The sequence below is a fragment of the Suncus etruscus genome, chromosome 13 (genome assembly GCF_024139225.1).
Source record: "Suncus etruscus isolate mSunEtr1 chromosome 13, mSunEtr1.pri.cur, whole genome shotgun sequence".
NCBI lineage: Eukaryota > Metazoa > Chordata > Mammalia > Eulipotyphla > Soricidae > Suncus > Suncus etruscus.
In genome coordinates this window covers 25,949,847-25,972,443 of record NC_064860.1, presented here as the reverse complement: position 1 = coordinate 25,972,443, position 22,597 = coordinate 25,949,847, and the positions used below count along the sequence as shown (strand labels likewise).

The window sequence follows — 22,597 nt, the reverse complement described above, 5'->3', positions numbered from 1 at the left end:
GAATACAAAAGGACCAGACCTATTTTAATTACTTAGGTTCTTCTGTACAGAAGGAGATCAAACTTCAGTCTCAAGCATTTTGCAGCTGAGTTATAGCTCATGGCCCAGATCATCCCTTTCAATAAAATAGTTTATGTTCATTATAGAACACAAACAACAAAAAAAAGCCAGATAAATGGAATGTTCAGAACTCAGTGAACAACATTTTAAAATTAGGGTCTAATCTGTGTTCCAATTATAGTTTATCTGAATTCAAAAGGGAATATAAAGAACCAAAGCTCAGAAGTTCAAGAGATCACTAGGCTAAATTCTAGAAACAATCCATGTGCCCAAGACCTAGGAGACTGGATAAAGAAGCTATGATACATATACATATGGCATATTACTAGGCTATAAGAAAAGATGAAATCATGGGATTTGCAGATAGATAGGTAAATCTGGTAAACATCATGCTGCGTGAAATGAGTCAGACAGTCACTCATAAGCAGGTTATAAAGAAACATAATGCTTTTGGACATTAGTTATAGAAATAAAGAGCAGAATTGGTCCTTAGTAGGAAGTCTGTCACTGGCAGAGGCTAGGAAGAGACAACTGTGACCACGATAGAGTGAAGTGGTCATTCTCGACAAGAAATGAGTGCTGAAAGGAGGGAAGGTGATATGCACGATACCCCATCAGTAATAGTATTGTAAACAACAGTGCCTAAAAGGAAGGGAAAAAAAAAAAGAAAATTAAGTCTGAGCTCTTCCCTTCTGCAGACATCACTGAAGTAGTAACAGTCAAAATGAAAATCAATCCTTTTGTGACTCCAAATGGATCAAGAACTATAAAAGGCATTTCAATGTACCTCTCACATTTACAGGAAAATTATGTCTTCTTTTCTTTCCAAAGAGCTAAGAACAAAAGTACAATGTGTGATCCATGCCCAGCTGGACGGATGATGAGGGTCAGATTGTAAGAGGCCTCTACAAAGATCAACAAATTGGCAAAACAGTTCGGGTTTACAGGAAAAAATATGTCATCTACACTGAAGGAGTCCAGCAGGAAGAAACAAATGCACAATTGTCCATGTGGGTATTTATTCCACCTGGTGATTATCCCTAGAAAGATCCTTGAATGCAAAGCCAAAACTCATCATGTAGAAAAGGAAAAGGGCAAATATAAGGAAGAAACTATTGAAAAGATGCTGGAATAAAGTTATTTTTATGTACAACCTGATTAAAAACTATAAAATATGGGGAGAAAATAGAAAAACAGAGGCAGGCTGGGGTGGCAGGAGGGAAACTGGGGGCATTGGTAGTGGAAACAAGTGAAGGGGTTGGTGTTAAAATGTTGTAAGGCTGATGGGGCCGGGCGGTGGCGCTGGAGGTAAGGTGTCTGGCCTTGCCTGCGCTAGCCTAGGACGGACCTCGGTTCGATCCCCCGGCGTCCCATATGGTCCCCCAAGAAGCCAGGAGCAACTTCTGAGTGCATAGCCAGGAGTAACCCCTGAGAGTCACAGGGTGTGGCCCAAAAACCAAAAAAAAAAAAAAAAAAAACGTTGTAAGGCTGAAAGTGGGCTGGAAAACCCGTGTAAAAAACTAGAAAGTATTTCCATACTCCAGGGCCAACAACAAGGACCTAAATCTTCCAAGTGATCACAAGTAAATGTATGAATACAGATGTCTAAAGTATGTAGTTCTAGTTATAGTTCTCAGGGGTTACTTTAAAGTATTGTTTCTTTCCGCTCATAAGACTATTTTTAGCTATTATATGTTTTCCTACAAATGCTTTTTCAAAGATAGGGTACTAGATTTTAATACTGCACAGAAAACTTCATGAAAGCATAGCTAATCTTTTCTACCCTCTCCATATCATATCTATATATCCAGTATGCAGAATGTCTTATTCTGTGTCTATCTACATAAATGAATCTATATAAATAAAATCATTATCCTAAAGTGAAATAAATGTGGAAAATGGGAACAGGATATAAGCAAGAGCATAAGGAATAGTTAAGTAAGTTTGCTTAGACACATCAGAGAGTTGTGGAAAATGAGGGAGTAAACTAAGACAAGTGGAAAATAATATATTTATACCAATGCCGACAGTAGATAATGTGTCTGTTGATTGCTGATAGCAGTGAAAAACTAGGCTATGCCTGAAAAAGGAGGCATGGCCCTTGTTAATAAAGGCTTGAAGGAAGATCTTAATTATAACTCTACATAATTAAAGAGAAAATGAAAGAACAGAAAATTCTGTTTCTCTGTTGTTTGGACCACATCTTGCTATGCTCAGGGATCACTCCTGGTAGGTTTGATGTGCTGGCAGGGAATCAAATCAGGTCAGCCACTTGTAAGATGCACTCTTTTCCCATTGCAAGAGTACTATCTCTCTAGTTCAAAAATGTTTGAAATATGAATCCTTATATAAGAAATTAGATGGAGCCAATGTTTTTGTTATTTGTTTTGTTTTTGTGGGGGGGGATCACAACTGGTAGTGCTTATTTTTGTTTGTTTGTTTGTTTGGTCTATGGGTCACACCCGGCAGCACTCAGGGATTACTCCTGGCTCTGTGCTCAGAAATCGCACCTGGCAGGCATGGGGGACCATATGGGATGTCGGAGAATTCGAACCACCATCCTTCAGCATGCAAGGCAAACACCCTATCTCCATGCTATCCCTCCAGCCCCATGTAGTGCTTATTTCTAACTACATTAGGCCCAGAAACTTGAGGGGAGGAGGGATTAGACCACATCCAGTAATACTTGTGGTCTACTCCTGGCTCTGAGCTCAAGGGACCACGTGGTGCCAAGAACTGAGCTAGGAATTCAACTGGAAAGTGAAGGCAAGATTTATATCTCTAGTCTCCCAGAAAACAAGTTTTTTGAGACATCTCCCAGATTTTAAAGGAAATCAGAATTAAAGAAAAAATAAGAAAGCTTGGGAGCTAAAGGAATAGCTCAGTGAGGAGGGCATCTGCCTTGCATGCATCTGACCTGAGTTAAATCCTTGGCTTCCTATATGATCCCACTCAATCCTGCCAGTAGTGCAGAGCCAGAGTAATCCCTAAGCATCCCTGGGTATGACCCAAAAACCAAAAAATGGAAAGAGAAAAAAAGAAAGCATGGAATTAGCTATAAGCTTCCTTCATGAGTTATGGAGGTGTCAGGGAGATGGCTCTCTAGAGTTAGATTGCATACTTAGCATACAGGAGGGCAAGGGAGTCCATAATTCCCATGATTTTCCTGAGCAGTGCCAAAGCAGCCTCCACCCACCAACAGAACCTCAGTGGATGCTGACACTGCTGGGTATACTATCCCTCAAAAAAAAAATCAAACAAAAATTAAGAAGAAAAGGCACATGTAGGGGCCGGGTAGGTGGCGCTGGAGGTAAGGTGTCTGCCTTGCAAGCACTAGCCAAGGAAGGACCGCGGTTCGATCCCCCGGCGTCCCATATGGTCCACCCAAGCCAGGGGCGATTTCTGAGCACATAGCCAGGAGTAACCCCTGAGCGTCAAACGGGTGTGGCCCAAAAACCAAAAAAAAAAAAAAAAAAAAAAAAAAGGCACATGTAAAAGAAGAGAGAGGAGAAATAATATATACAAAGAGGGTGTTTTATTTCAATTAACAAAAACTAATGCCTATGAACCCTGGGCATGTATAGGACAGAAAAGAAGTACAATTTAGTAAAAGCTTCAAAGAAATATGGTGGCAAACATTGATTAATGGTCATCATTAACAATAAAGAGGGCATTACCTGAAATTATTAGGAATATTAAATAATATCAAAAGTCAGGCTTTGGCAATATCTGTTTTTGGAAGCTAGGAACCTAGCTGTCCTAAAGAGGAACAACCCAAACCTGCTCTCTCCTGTATGAATGACTTCCTGTGACTCTGGTGGCCCAGCTGGGAGGCCTTCAATAAATAAGTCCTAACTATGAGTAAGACAACATGTGCAAATTCGCTGAGCCTAGTGAGTACTCAGGACTGTGAAGACAATAAATTGCTGCTTTAAGTTCCAATTCTGAAAGATGCTTATTATCAGCTATAGATAACTAGGAAATCAAAGTTACCTTAAATGCCCTTTTGAGATCTGACTCTGTTACTCCTAGAATTTTGTCAACTGTGAATGCTGAATGCCTACTGGTCTCCCAGCTTCTAATCTCCCCTTACAACTCTTACTTACATCCCTGTGTGTGACCTCTGTGTGTCATGTCAACAGATTACAGATTAAATTTTTCCTCTCTTGTTTTTGGGCCACACTCAGCTGTGTTCAAAATTTATTCCTGGCTCCATGCTTGCTTAGGGAATTACTCCTGATAGGCCTCAAAGGACCAATGGGATGTTGGGAATCAAACTTCCGTTAGCCACATGCAAGACAAGTGCCGTACTCACTGACTTTCTTCTCCAGCTCCCTCCAGATTCATCTTAATTTGAGGAGGGGGCCAGGGGCCTCCCCAGCAGTGTGAGGGATGCCAGGGCTATACCTGGAAGTACTTGGGAAGTCATAAGATGCGAGTGATATAACCCGGGGCCAGGTACGTGCTCTCAATATATGAATCATCTCTCATTTCATAAACTGATCTTTCTTTTTTTTTTTTCTTTTTCTTTTTTTTTTTTTTTTTTGGTTTTTGGGTCACACCTGGCAGCACTCAGGGGTTACTTCTGTCTCTACCCTCAGAAATCGCTCCTGGCAGGCTCAGGGGACCATATGAGATGCCAGGATTCGAACCACCATTCTTATGCATGCAAGGCCTTACCTCCATGCTATCTCTCTGACCCCTGATCTTTCAAATAAATGGATCACTTCCAAACTAGGGGTGTAGCTCTGTTGGCACTGGGTTTGAGTGTCAGCAGCAAAAAGAAAATTTTGCATTGCTTATATTGTATTCTTGTAAAATCTCATGCCTTGCATTCATGAGGTTCCTTTGCCCTGCTCACCCTCCCCCCCCCCAAAAAAAGGATGACCTGATATTAAAATTAAAACCAAAGCAATAGTAGAGCAGATAGGGCACTTGCCTTACATGTGGCGAACCTGGGTTTGATCCCCAGCATCCCATATGGCCCCCTGAAAACCAACAGGATTGATCCCTGAGCACAGTGTCCTGATAACCCCTGAGAACTGCCACGTATAGCCCAAAATACAATCAAATTTAAAACAACAACAACAACCCTGGGGCCGGAGTAATAGGACAGCAGGTTAGGTGTACGCCTTGCATATGGTCAATTTGGGTTACATCCCCAGTATTCCATATGGTCCCCCAAACCTGCCAGGACTGATTTCTGAATGCAGAGCCAGGAGTAATTCCTGAGCAACACTGGGTGTGACCCACCCGCCAAAAATTTTTATAAATTTCTCTACCTCTCAGAAGACTCCCAATGGTAGGGGACTAAAGTACTAGGGGCCACCCCCCAAAAAATTGGTATGATCTAGGGGCCGAAGAGATAGCATAGAAGCAGGGCGTTGCCTTGCATGCAGAAGGACAGTGGTTTGAATCCCGGCATCCCATATGGTCCCCCAAGCCTGCCAGGAGCGATTGCTGAGCATAGAACCAGGAGGAACCCCTGAGCGCTGCTGGGTGTGACCCAAAAACAAACAAACAAATATATATACATATATATAGCACACCCTTTATTCATTAAGTCACTTTCTTTTTTTTTTTTTTGTGTGTGGTTTTTGGGTCACACCCGGCAGTGCTCAGGGGTTTTTCCTGGTTCTGTACTCAGAAATTGCTCCTGGCAGGCACGGGAGACCATATGGGACGCCGGGATTCGAACCGATGACCTTCTGCATGAAAGGTAAACGCCTTACCTCCATGCTATCTCTCCGGCCCCCATTAAGTCACTTTCAAAACACATGTACATTTACCTTAGAGAACACCACTTTGAAAACAATAAAATAGTTTTGGGCTTAAAAGGTAGTATAGAGTGTAGGGCGCCTGTCTTGAATGAAGCCAACTCAGGTTCAATCCAAGGCATCCCAAATGATTCCCCAAATCCTACCAGTACAGAGTACAGAGCCAGAAATAACCCATGAGCACTGTCAGATATGTTCCCCAAACAAACCCCCCAAATTAGCCTTTAATAACTAATTCATTAAATTCTCCTGCACCACAGAAAAATAAACTGTTTTAATGACAAAAATATCATCATTTCCTTTAATATTTCATTATTATTGATTGCTAATTGAGGTATAATATAAAATATACTCATTTTTAAAAGTTGTATTAGACTATCCATAAAAATTTTTCATTTATTTCTATCTTAACTTGTTCTCCATTATGGCCCATTTTGTTTTACAGAATATAAACTATCATTATCAGGACTGGGTACCAAGATAAGCCATTAGTCCTGTTGCAAAGGGATTTGTATACCTCGTAGACGGTGGCTTAGTTTCTTAACGTTTCTTAAAGTTTCTTCTGATTGCAAAGTTTAAAGTCTGTGTTTACAAGGATATATAGAACATATATAATAAAGCAGTAACTGTCACATAACATACCTTCTCTACAAGTAAAGCTGGCAATTCTGAAAAATTCTAGTTATTCTATTTGGGTCATTCTTTTGCTACAGTATTTTGAAATCTCCATTTTTTAAAGGTCACCTGGTGGTGGTCATGGACTCAAGCAGTGCCAGGGATTAATCTGAGCCTCCTACATCCAAAGCATATGCTCTAGCCTTTTACCTTTCAAACTCTGAAATCCATATTTTCAAGGGCTCCCTCAATGTTTGGGAGCCAATCAGTCTTTGTTTCCATGTATGAGTTTCTTGAATACTAGTCATATAAAAAAAAGAAGGCAAATAGCTGCATGTAGTTGAAAGTCTAATATATAACTGGAGAAAATACCTGATATAATCATCTGTGAAATGTTATTTGTCTATTTGGTAATATTCAACTTTCACATCCTTTAATCCAACAATTCCTCTCACAGGTATCATATCAAATAGAAATGCATAAATATATCCATTTAGCACAGGACAAGGGCATTTGCCATGCATGCTGCCGACACAGGACAGATCCAGGTCCGATCCCCAGCATCCCAGATAGTCCCCCAAGCCTGCCACGAGCAATTTCTGAGTGCAGAGACAGGAGTAACTCCTGAGCATGCTGGGTGTGGCCCCAACACCAAAATAAATAAATAATAATATATCCATCTGCTAAACAATGTTCATGGGGAATTACTGGGATTTGGAACAACCCAAATGCCCAACAATAGGGTGAGAAAAATGAACTGTGATGCACACATACCACCATTGTATGTGTAGCACAATGAATAGTACACTGACCTATTAGTATATGTAGATGAATGTCAAAAACATAACAAGATAAATTTGGAAGCACATGGTAAATTATTTCACTTATACAGAATTCAAAGCAGAAAAAACTGATCTGGGTGTTAGAAATCAGTGGATACCTTGAGTGGAAGGATGTAAATGATTAGCCTGAGAAACAGACAGGAGATAGAGGGAGAAAATATAAGAGAAAGAAATTGTATATGGGGCCCGGAGAGATAGCACAGCGGTGTTTGCCTTGCAAGCAGCCGATCCAAGACCAAAGGTGGTTGGTTCGAATCCCGGTGTCCCATATGGTCCCCCGTGCCTGCCAGGAGCTATTTCTGAGCAGACAGCCAGGAGTAACTCCTGTTTTTGGGTGCGGCCCAAAAACAAAAACAAAAACAAAAAAACAACAACAAAAAAAAACACAATGCTTAGGGATCACTCATACCTGTGCTCAGGTGCTAGGGAACAAACTGGTCCTCCTACATGTAAACCAAGTCCTCCAGCCTACTGACCTAACTTTTTCAGGTCCCTGAATTACTTTTGACTGTTTGCTTGTTTGTTTGAGGGCCACAACTAGTGATATTCAGGAGTTGCTCTCTAGGATCTGCACTCAGGAATCGCTCACTCCTACAAGTGAGCAGGGAACCTTATGGAATACTGGAGTTTATACTTGATTGGATGCATGAAAAGCCTACCTGATGTGGTCTCAAGCACTACTTTTTTTTTTTTTTTTTTTTGGCTTTTGGGTCACACCCTGCAGTGCTCAGGGATTACTCCTGGCTCTGCACTCAGAAATCGTTCCTGACTCAGGGGACCATATGGGATGCTGAGGATCGAACCCGCGTCTGTCATGGGTCAGCAGCATGCAAGGCAAATGACCTACCACTGTGCTACCACTTCAGCCCCACCGTCACTACTTTTTAACCATATTAATATTCCAGAAAGCTCTAAAAGATAGCAAACAAAAGTGTGAATAAAAATCTCACATAAAACAAAGCAGTATGAGTAATTATAGTACAAGATGAAACTGATTAATAAAGTCATTAAAGTGTTCTTACCGATGCAGTTTGCCACCATAGAAAGGCTTAGTATGGAAAGTGATGCTGGCTGAATATCCAGTTTTTGCACAGTTGACACTGACTTTGCCACCCAGTTCTACCCAGGGAACAGTTAAAATTGATCGAGCATATGCACAAGGCAGAGAAAACGTATACTCTTCTCCATGTTCCAATAGACTGAGGATACCTAGACAGGGACAAATGAAGTTACTTTCAAAATCTGTGATGAAAACTTTGTGATGTTCCCTCCTGTTCATATTACTCTACCAGCAAATCAACATCTTGTTGGTATCAGAGGTAAAACTGGGGTTGATGACATGCAAGATAAGTACTTTACCCCATGAACTATCTCTCCAGACCTGAATTCTTTTTTATTTAACTAATCAACTAATTTTCACTTAGGTTTGGAAAAATTGACATCCCTTATATATGCATTTGACAACATTTTCAGGTAACAATGAATCAAGGCTATTTTCACTGTGATCTTACTATTCCTTTGGAGTTCACAGAATCTGAAAATATTGCTCTGGAAAGTCTACGAGGGAGCTCCCTCTAATGCTCTTAAAAATAACTCAGACTTTAAGTCACAATATATTGCATCATGTTAAAATCTGATTATTAGTACTGAAAGCTTTTCAGCAGTTTAAAAATAACTATTTGTCAAGTGTTACAGAGTCTAGGCTAGAATGTCAGAAGGTGTGATTTATTTTTATTACTTTCTTACTTACTGATTTACTTATTTAAAATTTTTATTTAAAGAACCGTGATTTTGATCATTGAGTTTTAAGCATATAATAGTTCAATACCAATCCTACCACCAGCATCAACTCCCATCACCTGTGCTCCCATACGCCAAAACCTCCCCCAGCTCCACTCCCACCCCTAGCTTGCCACCTTGATAGGCACATTACGAAGTTCAGTGGTTGCCGTTTAGATCTCATGTTTTCAGGTTGTTGATTCTCTGCTTTGGATGTATAGCTATACCATTCTCTCTCTCACATTATCAGCATAACTGAAGCCCTGGCCTTTGTTTCCCCATTACCTCCCTTTCTCATCTTCTTCCTTCACATTTTGATTACTTTCCTTCTCTATTCTTCAGAAGGTAAGATTTTAAAAAAAGTTTCTGTCTCGGGCTGAGATAGCACAGCGGTATTTGCCTTGCAAGCAGCTGACCCAGGACCTAAGATGGTTGGTTCGAATCTGGGCATCCCATTTGGTCCCCCCCGTGCCTGCCAGGAGTTATTTCTGAGCAGATAGCCAGGAGTAACCCCTGAGCACCGCTGGGTGTGGCCCAAAAACCAAAAACCAAACAAACAAACAAAAAAGTTTCTGTCTCTATTCTACGTGTTATATAAAAAGAAAAAAAAAGCAATTCTGTGGGGTCAGAGATGTCAATTCAAAGGGCAAGTGCATGTGCTTTGCATGCTGGAGGCATAGGTTCAATTTCTAGCATCATTAGGTCCCATGAGCACAGCTATAAGTGCCTTCATGCAAGCAATGCACTAGGAGAAGCCTCTGAACATTACTAGAAATAATGCTCCACACAGAAATCCTATGCTAAATCTGTGGATATATCAGGATACCACATGTGAATCCAGGTCAGCCATATGCAAGGCTTACCCCAAGAGTTAGGCTATTTGGGGGACCACAGTCACAAAACGCAGGGTACTTGCCTTACATGTGGCTGACCTGGATTTGATTCCTGGCATGCTAATTGGTCTTCCAAGCCCATTAGGGGTTATTTTTAAGTGTAGAGCCAGAAATAAACCTTGAGTACCACACACACAACTGGGTGTGGCCCTCAAACAAACAAAACCCATAGACCAAAAAACCTCTAAAGTTAGGACATTTAATGCAATTTTTAGAATAATCAAATAGACTAAGATTCCAAAGTAGCATATTATATCTAAGGAACATCAGTTATTATTACTAGTATTACTATTATTTTTAATTGCTCTTAACAGTCTTCAAAGTACAACAAATTAAATGACTGAACTATTTTATCTGGGACATGGTTCTGGCAAAATATAAGATGTTTATACATTTATAACATAGATGAGTGCATTTTAAGTGTTTTTAATAGTTCTTGATTAGTTCTAAGTTGGAAAAGAAATCATTGTTTATTATTATTCCCTAAAACTGAAAATAAACTGGGATTATATTAGATTTATACTAGATTTCTAAGAAATATTCAAACTCCTAAAAAAATTATCCAAAGTAGTCAAGAAGCATATACTGTGGAATTTTAAATCTGAAGAAATATACAATCACTTTTGAATATATATGATAATAAACTAGCTAGAATAACTAATATGATCAAATAAATCTTGTATCACTAAACATAAAACGTGACTACTGAAGGGAGCAAAGTGAATCATTCTAAATTCTAAACCCTGTTTTAATATACTTCCCCTTTGGAAATACCTTGCAGTTTTATATTAAAAGGCAATCTATGAATATAAAATTAGCACTTAACTAATAAAAAATTAAACATATAATTATTTATAATTAATGCTAAGTATGACATTAATGCTTTTACCTCATTTCTTATGGTATTTTCATTCTTAGACTAGAAGAGGTTACTATTACCAGACTATCAAAAATAGAAACTTGTGGGCCGGAGAGATAACATGGAGGTAGGGCATTTGCCTTGCATGCAGAAAAACAGTGGTTTGAATCCCAGCATTCCATATGGTCCCCTGTGCCTGCCAGGAGTGATTTCTGAGCGTAGAGCCAGGGGTAACCCCTGAGTGCTGCTGGGTGTGACCCGAACAAACAAACCAAAAATAAAAACTTGTAGCAGTAACTACCTTTGGGGAGAGGTCTTCAAACCCTGAGGTTTGAAATCAGGCTATGTTTTATTTTTTGTTTGTTTGTTTGTTTGTTTTTGGATTTTGGGCCATGCCCGGCGGTGCTCAGGGGTTCTCTGTGTTCATGGCAGGTTCAAGGGACCATATGGAATGCTGGAATCAAACCCAGGACCATCCTGGGTCAATCGCATACAAGGCAAATGTCCTTCTGCTGTGCTCTCTCTCTGGCCCCATGAAATCAGGCTATGTGTTTTAACCTTCTATATAAACCCTGGATATGAGCCCATTTCCTCTAGAATTCAAATTTTCTTCTACAGTACAAATTAACTTATGGGAAAATTTAAGGGCTATTTTTACAAAGTTTATAATTGAAGATGGAAAGACTAATGTGTGATTTTTAATTTTTATATCTTAAACACTTAATTACAATATTGGTCTTTTTTGTTTTGGGGTCACACCCGGCAGCGCTCAGGGGTTATTCCTGGATCTGAGCTCAGAAATTGCTCCAGGCAGGCATGGGAGACCATGTGAGATGCCGGATTTGATCCATCTGTCCTGGATTGGCTGTTTGCAAGGCAAATACCCTACCACTTTGTATCTCTCTGGGCCCCTATTTACAATATTGTTAAAAAGAAAATTTCATGCACACAATACAAAGCAAACTTTAAATAGCAGTAAGTTCTAATGCTATAAAAAGGCTCTATTTGGTTTTGAAAGATTATTTGAAAATTGGTTAAGATTCATGCCAAAATATTTAAATGGTAAAAGTTGAAACGGTTTATAAAAATACTTTCTTTTGCTCTAGTTTGTTTTGAAGTCACTGCTCGTGGTGCTTGGGGAACCATGTAATGACAGGGATGGATCCTGAGGCTTTCCATGTAAAACATCTGTCCCAGCCCTTTGCACTATCTGCCCCAATTAAAAAAAATTAAAATGGGACTGTGTATGTCTATGTGGTGTGGGGTCACACCCGCTGGCACCCAGGATTTATGACTGACTCTATGCCCAGAGATCTCTTTTCAAGGCATCTGGGGATCATATGGGGTGCCAGGGATCGAACCACCTTGGCTGCATGAAATGCAATAATAGTCTTTCATGCTATACTATTGCTCTAACAAAAACAAAAACCAAAAAAAAAATTTTTCATTTTTTGTTTTGTTTTGTGTTTGGATCACACCCAGAGGCACTTAGGGGTTGCTCCTAGCTCTTCACTCAGAAATTGCTTCAAGCAGGGGCCTTCGAATTGGTGCTAGAGGTAAGGTGTCTGCCTTGCAAGCGCTAGCCAAGGAAGGACCACAGTTCGATCCCCCTGCATCCCATATGGTCCCAAGCCAGGGACAATTTCTGAGCACTTAGCCAGGAGTTAACCCCTGAGCATCAAATGGGTGTGGCCCGAAAAACCAAAAATAAATAAATAAATAAAGAATAAAAATAAAGAAATTGCTCCAAGCAGACCATATGGGATGCCAGGATTCAAACCACCATCCATCTTGAATCGGCTGCATGCAAGGCAAATGCCCTACCACTGTCCTATTTCTCCAACCCCCCAAAAAACATTTTTTTAGTAGCTGCATTAATACAATCTTAAAATGTTATCATTAAGTTGAATTACACTGTAGATTTCCATCCAGAACAGATCATTCTATGCGCAGGTGTTCCTTTAATATTAAAATAAGTTTATTTGCAGGAGGGATAGTATTGAATATCCCAAACAAGGGTCTCAGGGCTTCTTCCTGACTCTGCTCAGATTCACTCCTGACAGGGCTCAGGGTACCATATGTGATCATGTAAAGACAAATGCCTTATTACTTGTACTATCTCCCCAGCCCAGAAATGGTCTTTTTTTACCTTGCTGTAGGAGTTCAGCCCAGAGCTTTTCTTTCTCCTTAAACTGATGATGCCTTTCAATTAAAGCACTTCCCTTAAATGTGAACCTGGGACTGCTGGACCAAGCCTATATAAGGCTTTCCCCCTATATAAGGGAGAAAGTTCTAAAGAGAGCCTGCCTACTGGTCTGAGGGAGTCTAAAATTTCAGTCTGGGGGCCCAGAGCACCCAGCCACCCACTAACTGGCCAGCCTACCTACCTATCTGCCAGCCTGATGCTGCAGCGAATCAAGCCCAAAAAGAACCTGCCTTCCGTTTGCCTATCAAAAGTCATCCCTGAGGGGCCGGCTAGGTGGCGCTAGAGGTAAGGTGTCTGCCTTGCAAGAGCTAGCCAAGGAAGGACCGAGGTTCGATCCCCCGGCGTCCCATATGGTCCCCCCAAGCAAGGGGCAATTTCTGAGCGCTTAGCCAGGAGTAACCCCTGAGCATCAAACGGGTGTGGCCAAAAAACCAAACAAAAAGTCATCCCTGAGCATAGAACCACAGAGCATCACCATGTGATGCACCCCCACAAAGATATTAACAATATATAAAGAATATATAGAAAATATATGCTATATATAGAGAATACAGAATATATGCAGTACAAACAGGAAAGTTATAAAATGCTAGCTAAAAAATATACTCATTTTTGGACGGAGGAATAAGGGACGTTTTATGTTCTTAATAATTTTCTAAGTCTTCAAAATTTTCTAACAATAAAAGTATTTTACATTTAGAATCAGAAAATCAGAAAAGGAGAATTTACATTACATTCATCTAATGATATACCTTCCTTCAAATATCATTCTGAAACATACGAGAAATTAGAAAATAAAACATAAGCACTTGTTTCGCATATTGGCCAGCCTTGCTTAGATCCACAGTAACAAATGCTGTTTTGTACACTGCCAGGGTCACTCCTGAGCAGAGCCAGGAGTAGCTCCTGAGCATCACTGCCTGTATGTAGATCCCCAAACAAGCAAACAAAATAATAATAATTTTTTAAAGTCTGAAGGACTTTTCTCCTTACCTTCTCCAACCATTGTCACGCCTATTGACATGCCTAAGAACTTGCTCTTAGTCCAGACATGAGCATTGACACACATCTTCTTCTCTGCACATTCTGCATAAAATCCTGAGACAGGAGGATGATGTGAAACCTGCTCAGCAACAAATCTGACTGTATAACAGTCTGACTCCACCTGGCTCAAAGCCTCCTCTGAGAGAGGAGCCTGATTTGTACCAGGCTGAAGGGAAGAGCTGCTAGAGACACTGGATGCTACCTCGCTTTTCGGCATCCTCCAGGAACAGTGAAATGTTTCTCCAATGATAGGATTGTATGGTTTCTTTGCGATGGCTCCCTTTCGGCCTTCATGAAAGGAGGTAAGGTAGTACTCAACAAACCGAATCATTCTGTTCTCAGCTGTGGCTCCATTAGTGATGGCTATAAATAGGTCCGGATGTGACATAAAGTCTGCATACATTTCCAGCAAGGAACGCTTCTCTAGGATAAAAGTAGGAAGCACCACCTAAAATAACAACACCAATAAGAACCAAAGAGAAAAATTTTAATTGATGTGTACACTTGTACACAACTATCCTTAAGCTTTTTTTTTGTTTGTTTTTTAGGCCACATCCGGTGACGTTCAGGGGTTACTCCTGGCTATGCGCTCAGAAATCGCTCCTGGCTTGGGGGACCATATGGGATGCCTGGGGATCGAACCGCAGTTCGTTCTAGGCTAGTGCATGCAAAGCAAATGCTTTATGCCCTGCGCCACTGCCTGGCCCCCATATCCTTAATCTTTGACATTTCACTGTAAGAGATAGTATAACTCATAAAAAAAATATGTCTTGGGCCCGGAGAGATAGCACAACGGCGTTTGCCTTGCAAGCAGCCGATCCAGGACCAAAGGTGGTTGATTCGAATCCCGGTGTCCCATATGGTCCCCCGTGCCTGCCAGGAGCTATTTCTGAGCAGACAGCCAGGAGTAACCCCTGAGCAGTGCCAGGTGTGGCCCAAAAACCAAAAAAAAAAAAAAAAAAAAATGTCTTATACAAAAAGCAAGCATGCTTAAAATAAAATGTAAATGTCCAAGTAATTAACATTTTAGGACTAAGAGGATTACGATATAGTAGTACAGGGTAAGGATACACACACAGGGTAAGGACACACACACACAATTTTTTTCAAGCTCCTAAACTAGATAAAACTATCATCAGGGAAATGATAGTACTCTTCAAAATAAATGTTCTTCAGGCTTTACCCCCACTATCCTATGTAAAAACTTAATTGTGGGGCTGGTAAGAAAGCTCAAAGGACTAGAGTGCATTCTTTGCAAGTGTAAGGTACTGAGTTCGATCTCTTTCACAAGGACCCCTGAATAACATGGTTGGCTTTGATGATCCTTGTGCACTGCTGGAGTTAAGCACTGAGCTGCCAGGTCTGTGTAGCAAGAGTACCACAGGAGTGTTCACTGGGCTCCAAGCACTGCTGGAGGCAGCAGTCCCTCAATAATTTCTCAAGAATAAAGGTATCATTGTTCAAAGTAAAAATATGATTTATAGGGGTTGGGTGGTGGCGCTAGAGATAAGGCATTTGCCTTGTGTGCACTAGCCTAGGACAGACCGTGATTCAATCCCCCGGTGTCCCATATGGTCCCCCAAGCCAGGAGTGAATTCTGAGTGCATAGCGAGGAGTAATCCCTGAGCATCATCAGGTGTGGTCTAAAAAACAAATATATATATATATATATATATATATATGTATGTATGTATAATTTATAATTAATTTTAAGCACAAGAGAATTAATCTGAGGCTGGATCAATAGGTAAGGCACTTGCCTTGCATCCATGCTACCAAGTTTGATCTCTAGCATCCTATATGGTTTCCCAAGCCCACCAGAAGGGATTCCTGAGTGCAGAGCTAAGAGTAATCCCTGAGCACAGCTAGGTATGTCCCGAAAATAAAATAAAAAAGAATTAGTTCTAAGAAGAAAGCTTTTGATACCTAAAATCAGGTTAAGTATAAGGAAATCTGAATATTTTATTGATCTGATTTATTTATTTTGGGCCACATCCAAAGGTGCTGGGGCTAATTCCTGGATTAGTGCCGAGAGGCAATGTTAGAGGACCATGTGATACTAAAGGAAGGAACCCTTTCTTGCATGATGTTCCAGCCATTGATCTCCCTGTCCCTAAAATATTTTACTTAATGCAAAAATGGAGAGACACCAAAAATTAGTTTTAAATTCTTTTGTTTATAGGTTCTGCCTATTAAATCAAAGCTGGGTCTAATACACGAAGAAATTGGTTGTTTTTTTTGTTTTGTTTTGGGTTTTTTTTTTTTTTTTTTTTTTTTTGGTTTTTGGGTCACACCCGGCAGTGCTCAGGGGTTACTCCTGGCTGTCTGCTCAGAAATAGCTCCTGGCAGGCACGGGGGACCATATGGGACACCGGGATTCGAACCAATCACCTTTGGTCCTGGATCGGCTGCTTGCAAGGCAAACGCCGCTATGCTATCTCTCTGGGCCCGAAGAAATTGTTTTATACTGAATCCTATCCCTGAATCTTGGGTCCAACTCATTAAGAAAGCAATTTGGCAATGCTTTTAAAGAGTTTAAAGATGTTCATATCATTTAGTCTGATAACTAATCTTTGAGAGATCTAGTCCTAAGAGGTAATATGAATACAGGAAAAGAAATATAAGAATAAAATTAAGACCAGCTGTGATTCTAGCTAGCTTAAAATTGAAATCTTCGGGCCGGATAGGATGGAGGTAAAGCGTTTGCCTTTCATGCAGTAGGTCATTGGTTCGAATCCCAGCATCCCAAATGGTCCCCCGAGCCTGCCATGAGCGATTTCTGAGTGTGAAGCCAGGAATAACCCCTGATGCTGCCGGGTGTGACCCAAAAACCAAAAAAAAATAAATAAATAAATAAAACCTTCAGTTAGTAGACTCTTCAGTCACTTGGGAAGTTGATCCTAAAGATGGTCCAAATAATACAAGAGATACTGATGGTACTCTTCACTGAAGTTTAAGATGGTAATTTTGCTCTCACTGAAACTCCAATCATTACAATAAATAAATACAAAAACTAACCTAGAGATACCAACAAAGTAGATAAAACAGCATAATGTAAATGTCGAGCTGTTAAAAACAAAGAGGATTCTCAAGAATAGTTACACTTCATTTCCACAGCAGGTTCAAGAACTGATAGCATTAGGTTGACTCTGACTGGCTTTGAGGCATTTAGAAAAGCATGAAATAAATGAAGACTGAGTAAAATTGTGTGCATAGCAATCAGATTATGAATCTAGTCCCTACCTCCACACTACTGGTTTGGTCCTAGAAACAAGAACTTATATACTAGTTTGGAGGCATCAGGTGATTCTCAGAGAGCACAAATCAGAAGAGTATGATGTATGTGTAACCTATATATTTAAAAGTTAAGATGCTAAGACACTATCTCAATTCAGACATCTTTTCCACCACTCCTGGTTACTTTGCAGTCAAAGGAGATTAGAAGAACTCTGCTGAGGAATGATAGCCTCAGCACAAAAAACTTGAGACCCTGACAATGAGCTGCCCAACAACCCCACACTATCTGACAATGAACATCACACACATTCAAAACTTAAAATCAGGAACCAGAGATAGTGGATAGAGTGTTTGTTTTGTACATGACCAACCAAGTTCAATCCCTGGCATACCATATGGTCCCAGAGCTCTGTAGGACTCCTGAGTGTAGAGACAAGAGTAAGTCTTGAGCATTTCCAGATGTGGCCCAAAAAAGAAAAATACAACAACAAAACTCTAAAATTTAGGCTTTTAGCTTCCCTACACTTAATCATGAATGAAGTACAAGAATAGAAGTACAAGAAATACCATACTGCTGAGGAAAAAAAATTACAAATACAAGACTAGAAGCAAATAGAACTCCCAGATGAAAAATGGGGATGGGAGGTGGATGGGCAAACAATAGGGACTTAAAAACATTTTCTGGACTGGAGGATAGTAGAGGAGGTAGGGGGATTGCATTGTACACGGATGACAATGGTTCGGTCCCTAGCATTCTTATATGGTCCACTTGAGTGTTCCTGAGTTCAGGGCCAGGAGCAACCATTGAACATTGTTGGATGTGGCCACAAAACAAAGCAAACACACACACCCTACCCAGGAGTGGTTCTGGCAGTTCTGGCAGGCAGCTTGCTCTCTATACGAGGCAGAAGACTGCCAGACTATACTGTTTCACTCTCAGCCTGGTTTGGATTATTTCAAGTGTGACCATGATTCAGACTTGTTCACCTAACCTAGGGTTGGAGATAAGGTATAAGGGGTTGTTTCAACAGGGCAACATACACCATAATAACCAAACTTCTTATAAAATTATTTCCTTTTTTTTTTTTTTTTTTTTTTGGTTTTCGGGCCACACCCGTTTGATGCTCAGGAGTTACTCCTAGCTAAGCGCTCAGAAATTGCCCCTGGCTTGGGTGGACCATATGGGACACAGGATCGAACCACGGTTCTTCTTGGCTAGCGCTTGCAAGGCAGACACCTTACCTCTAGCACCACCTCGCAGGCCCCTCCTTTTTTTTTTGTTTTATTTGAGGCCACACCCTGTGGTGCTTGGCATTTCCTCGCTCTGCAATCAGGGTCACCCCTGGCAGAAGTTGGGGGACCATATGTGATGCCAGGGATCAAATCAGGACACAAGACAATCATCTTAACACCTATAGCTCCCATTTTTAGGCTTTACTAGATTGATTCTCTAGGGAAAGATGTTTATGTTTTAAGGTCTTTAATGAAGAGTTAATTATTAAAGGTTCTACTATATTCATTATATGCAAGTTAGCACCTTATAATCCTTGACTATCTCTCTAGTCAAATGGCCATTGACTTTAATCAATTTTAGTGCCCTTCCGCTGAGCTATCACTCTGGCCCCTAATTTTAGAAACAATAGTTTTACCTGAACCATTAACATGAAAATATATCTACAACAGGGGGCCGGAGAGATAGCATGGAGGTAAGGCGTTTGCCTCTCATGCAAAAGGTCATCGGTTCGAATCCCGGCGTCCCATATGGTCCCCCGTGCTCGCCAGGAGCGACTTCTTTTTTTTTTTTTTTTTTTGGAAAAGATGATAAAAATATTGCCTTCGCCAGGAGCGACTTCTGAGCATGGAGCCAGGAGTAACTCCTGAGCACTGCCGGGTGAGACCCAAAAACCAAAAAAAAAAAAAAAAAAAAAAAAAAAAGAAAATATATCTACAACAGAAATTATACCCAGCTTTTAAGGCATGAAGCTGACCATTAACCCATATGGTCCCCTGAGCACCACCAGGAGTGATTCATGAGTGCAGAGCCATGGCCTGAGCATGGGCCGGTATAGTTCCAAAACAAGAAAAAAAAAATTTAAGAAATGATACCCAACATGAATAAAATAATAATAATTATCAAGAGATTTAAGAAAACACTTCATAAGAGTAAAAAGCCCTGACACCATTATCAATCACAAATATATGTAGTCCTAGTATATGACAACCATAGCCACTGCCCCAAACTCACTCTGGTTAAGTCCATGCCCAGTTTGAGCTGCGACAGGAGATGTAGAATAACACTACGTTGCTCTTCCACAGCTCCCAAGTCATCCTCCTTGTTGTCACATGTGTCCTCCACCTCATCTTCTGTATTTATTTCTTCTGGTTCCTTGATGCAAATAAACAAATGTCTAGGGTTAAATGCGCTATCAAGTCCTGTCTTTTACTAACATGTGGACTAACTACCCTTAGTAACCATTTCTTCCCAGTGGAAGAGATAATACTGTGAGATTATTCAAAGATAAAATGGACTTAGTGAAGGGGTAATTTAGGGCTATATATGATGCTCAGGATTACTTCTGCCTCTGCACTCAGGAATCACTCCTGGTGGGGCTCATAAGGTCTACCTGGGATACTGGGGATCAAACCTGGGTGACAGCTTAGAAGGCTAGCCACACTGAATAGTTAGCTCTTAGTGCCTCCAGATATGACCCCTCCACAAAAAAGAAAAAGAAATTTAACCATTCAATTACTTGTTAGTAAAAGACAGGACTTAGACGCAAAAATCACAAGGCAATCTTCTTCAAAATAAGCATGTGTGTCACAGTTCACATTATTCCTGTGTTTTTCTGGAGAGTTCCATTTTTTTTTTCTGGTTTTGGGGTCACATCCAGCAGCGCTCAGGGGTTACTCCTGGCTCTACGCTCAGAAATCGCCGCTGGCAGGCACGGGGGACCATATGGGATGCTGGGATTCGAACTACCGTCCTTCTGCACGCAAGGCCTTACCACTGTGCTGAGATTCCCTTCTTACTCTTCTCACATACTGTCTCCTTCCATGGGGCTGGCAAGGTGGCGCTAGAGATAAGGTGTCTGCCTTGCAAGCGCTGGCCAAGGAAAGACTGCAGTTTGATCCCCCAGCGTCCCATATGGTCCCCCTAAGTAATTTCTGAGCGCTTAGCCAGGAGTAACCCCTAAGCATCAAATGGGTGTGGCCCAAAAAACAAAACAAAACAAAAAAAAAACATACTGTCTCCTTCCAAAGGCCAATTCTAATTTCTCTACAAAACATTCCCCATTTGGGGCCAGAGAGATAGCATGAAGGTAGAGCGTTTGCCTTGCATGCAGAAGGACGGTGGTTCAAATTCCAGCATCCCATATGGTCCCCTAAGCACTGCCGAGTGAAACCCAAAAACAAAAACAAACAAACAAAAATTCCCCATTCAAGGGGTTGGCGCAATAGCACAGCACAAAGGCATTTGCCTTGCATGCGGCCAACACAGGCCGGAACCCGGTTAGAATCCTGGCATCATATATGGTCCCCCGAGCTCAGGAACTACTTCTGAGTGCAGAGCCAAGAGTAACCCCTGAGCACTGCCAGGAATGCTCATTCTTTTCAATTAAGGGAAAAAGCTCTGCTTCATGTTATCATACATTACCATATGTTCAGCATATATGTTTAAAACTAAAAAGATTACAGGGATCTTCAGAGAAATAACTTTTTTGTGCCATCTTCTCTATTTCTAACACTAGACTCGGTATATACTAAATAGTGTAATAAACACGCATATCTACTTGGCTTCACAAAGGAACTAGTTAAAGAGTTACAAAGAAAAGAAGCATTTCATATTTAAAAACAAATGTCCCCTGTCCACCCTGCTTTTTGACTGCCTTAGTAAGCTAAGGTCTTTGTCTGCTTTGGCAATAAGTCCCTGTGTTTGATTTCTTTTAATAAGTAATTTACTAATATACAAGTGACCATAAACTCTGTATAATTCTTGATTCAGTAGTTTTACTTGGCAGTCTAATCTTAAAAAATAGTCCAAGTACAGGGGAGGAAAAAAACAGTATTCAAAGATCATACATATACTATTTATACTAACAAATTACAAGCAACCTAGATATTTAAAAGCTACTTCAATCTAAAAAACCTTTAATTATATAGGCTATAATAGCATAAATAAATGCTCATGATAAGTACCAAGAAGAGCTTAAAATAAAACTATGTAATTAGGATGACTATAAAATAATAGGTATAAATACAAAACACAAAAAATTATATGATTTTGACATAGAATTATGAAATATGAATATTTTACCACTGAATTTGTGTCTAACAACACAACTGAGCAACATAAAAATGGTTTGTAAGGGGTTTTCTGTTTATGACTGAAATCCAACTACAATCATGCTTGTAATTACGTTGTTTACATAAAGATTTTATATATTAAAAAATGGTTTGTAAAGTAGTCTTACAAAGTAAACTTAAATTTACAGGCTCACAGTAACTATCTAATAATTAACATTTAAGTAAGACAATAGAGCAAAAAATATGAGACAAGTATCACACAAACTTATATTAGATAAGTAATATTTTAGAAAAATATGTAAATCTAGTCGAAATAAATTTTTAACAAGCAAAAGTAAATTAAAGAGAAAGGGTATTAACTTAGCCTGGAAAACACCACAAGTACAATTTTATACAACACATCTTCTTCCAAAGTCAATGACATTTAAAGGGGAACAAGTTCTACTGAGAAGCCACAAAGAATATTGTTCCAGTTTTATGCTGACTTACATATCTTCACAATTTACAGAGAACTGGCCCTTTTCAGTGATTTTTAATTTTTCACATTATCTTACCCCTGCTAATAGTCCAGATTCTGCAGCACACTGCTCTTCAGGAACTGCTGCTGGTTTATTCTGCTCAGCTGCAAAGGGCTGGTCAGCTCCATTTTTATAGTGATTTGGTAAAGGGATCTTTGGTTCTAACCACTCGATTGTCGTTCCTGATGAAGTAAGAGAAAACTTTCGCTGAAACGTGCTCATAATCTGCAAAGTTCAGCAGATGCAGGTTTTATTAAACACTTAGGTTTTGCATGAACAAGACTAAAAGCAATTTAACCTGTTAAGAGACTCTGCAAGATAGCTACTAATATCTAATTAGCATGAGCACCATGATTGGGTATTTTACAACATAGCAACTTGCACCTTGAAATCAGATATCTTTAAAAGAATCAAGTCAACAGGAATGAACTCACTTCTGGGGCAAATTTTTGAATCCTGAAG

At 40.2% G+C, this 22,597-nt stretch overlaps 1 protein-coding gene and 1 pseudogene across 1 annotated transcript in view; one reads left to right on the top strand and one right to left on the bottom strand.

Moving 5' to 3' along the window:
• Positions 1-22,597, bottom strand: part of OSBPL11 (oxysterol binding protein like 11) — a 70,554-nt gene that overhangs the window by 7,605 nt on the left and 40,352 nt on the right. Inside the window, 4 exon segments of the mRNA XM_049785890.1 lie at positions 8,317-8,503; positions 14,025-14,523; positions 19,558-19,698; positions 22,172-22,317. Of these exon segments, the coding sequence (XP_049641847.1) occupies positions 8,317-8,503; positions 14,025-14,523; positions 19,558-19,698; positions 22,172-22,317 (973 nt within the window).
• On the top strand, positions 776-1,195 carry LOC126026241 (60S ribosomal protein L26-like; annotated as a pseudogene).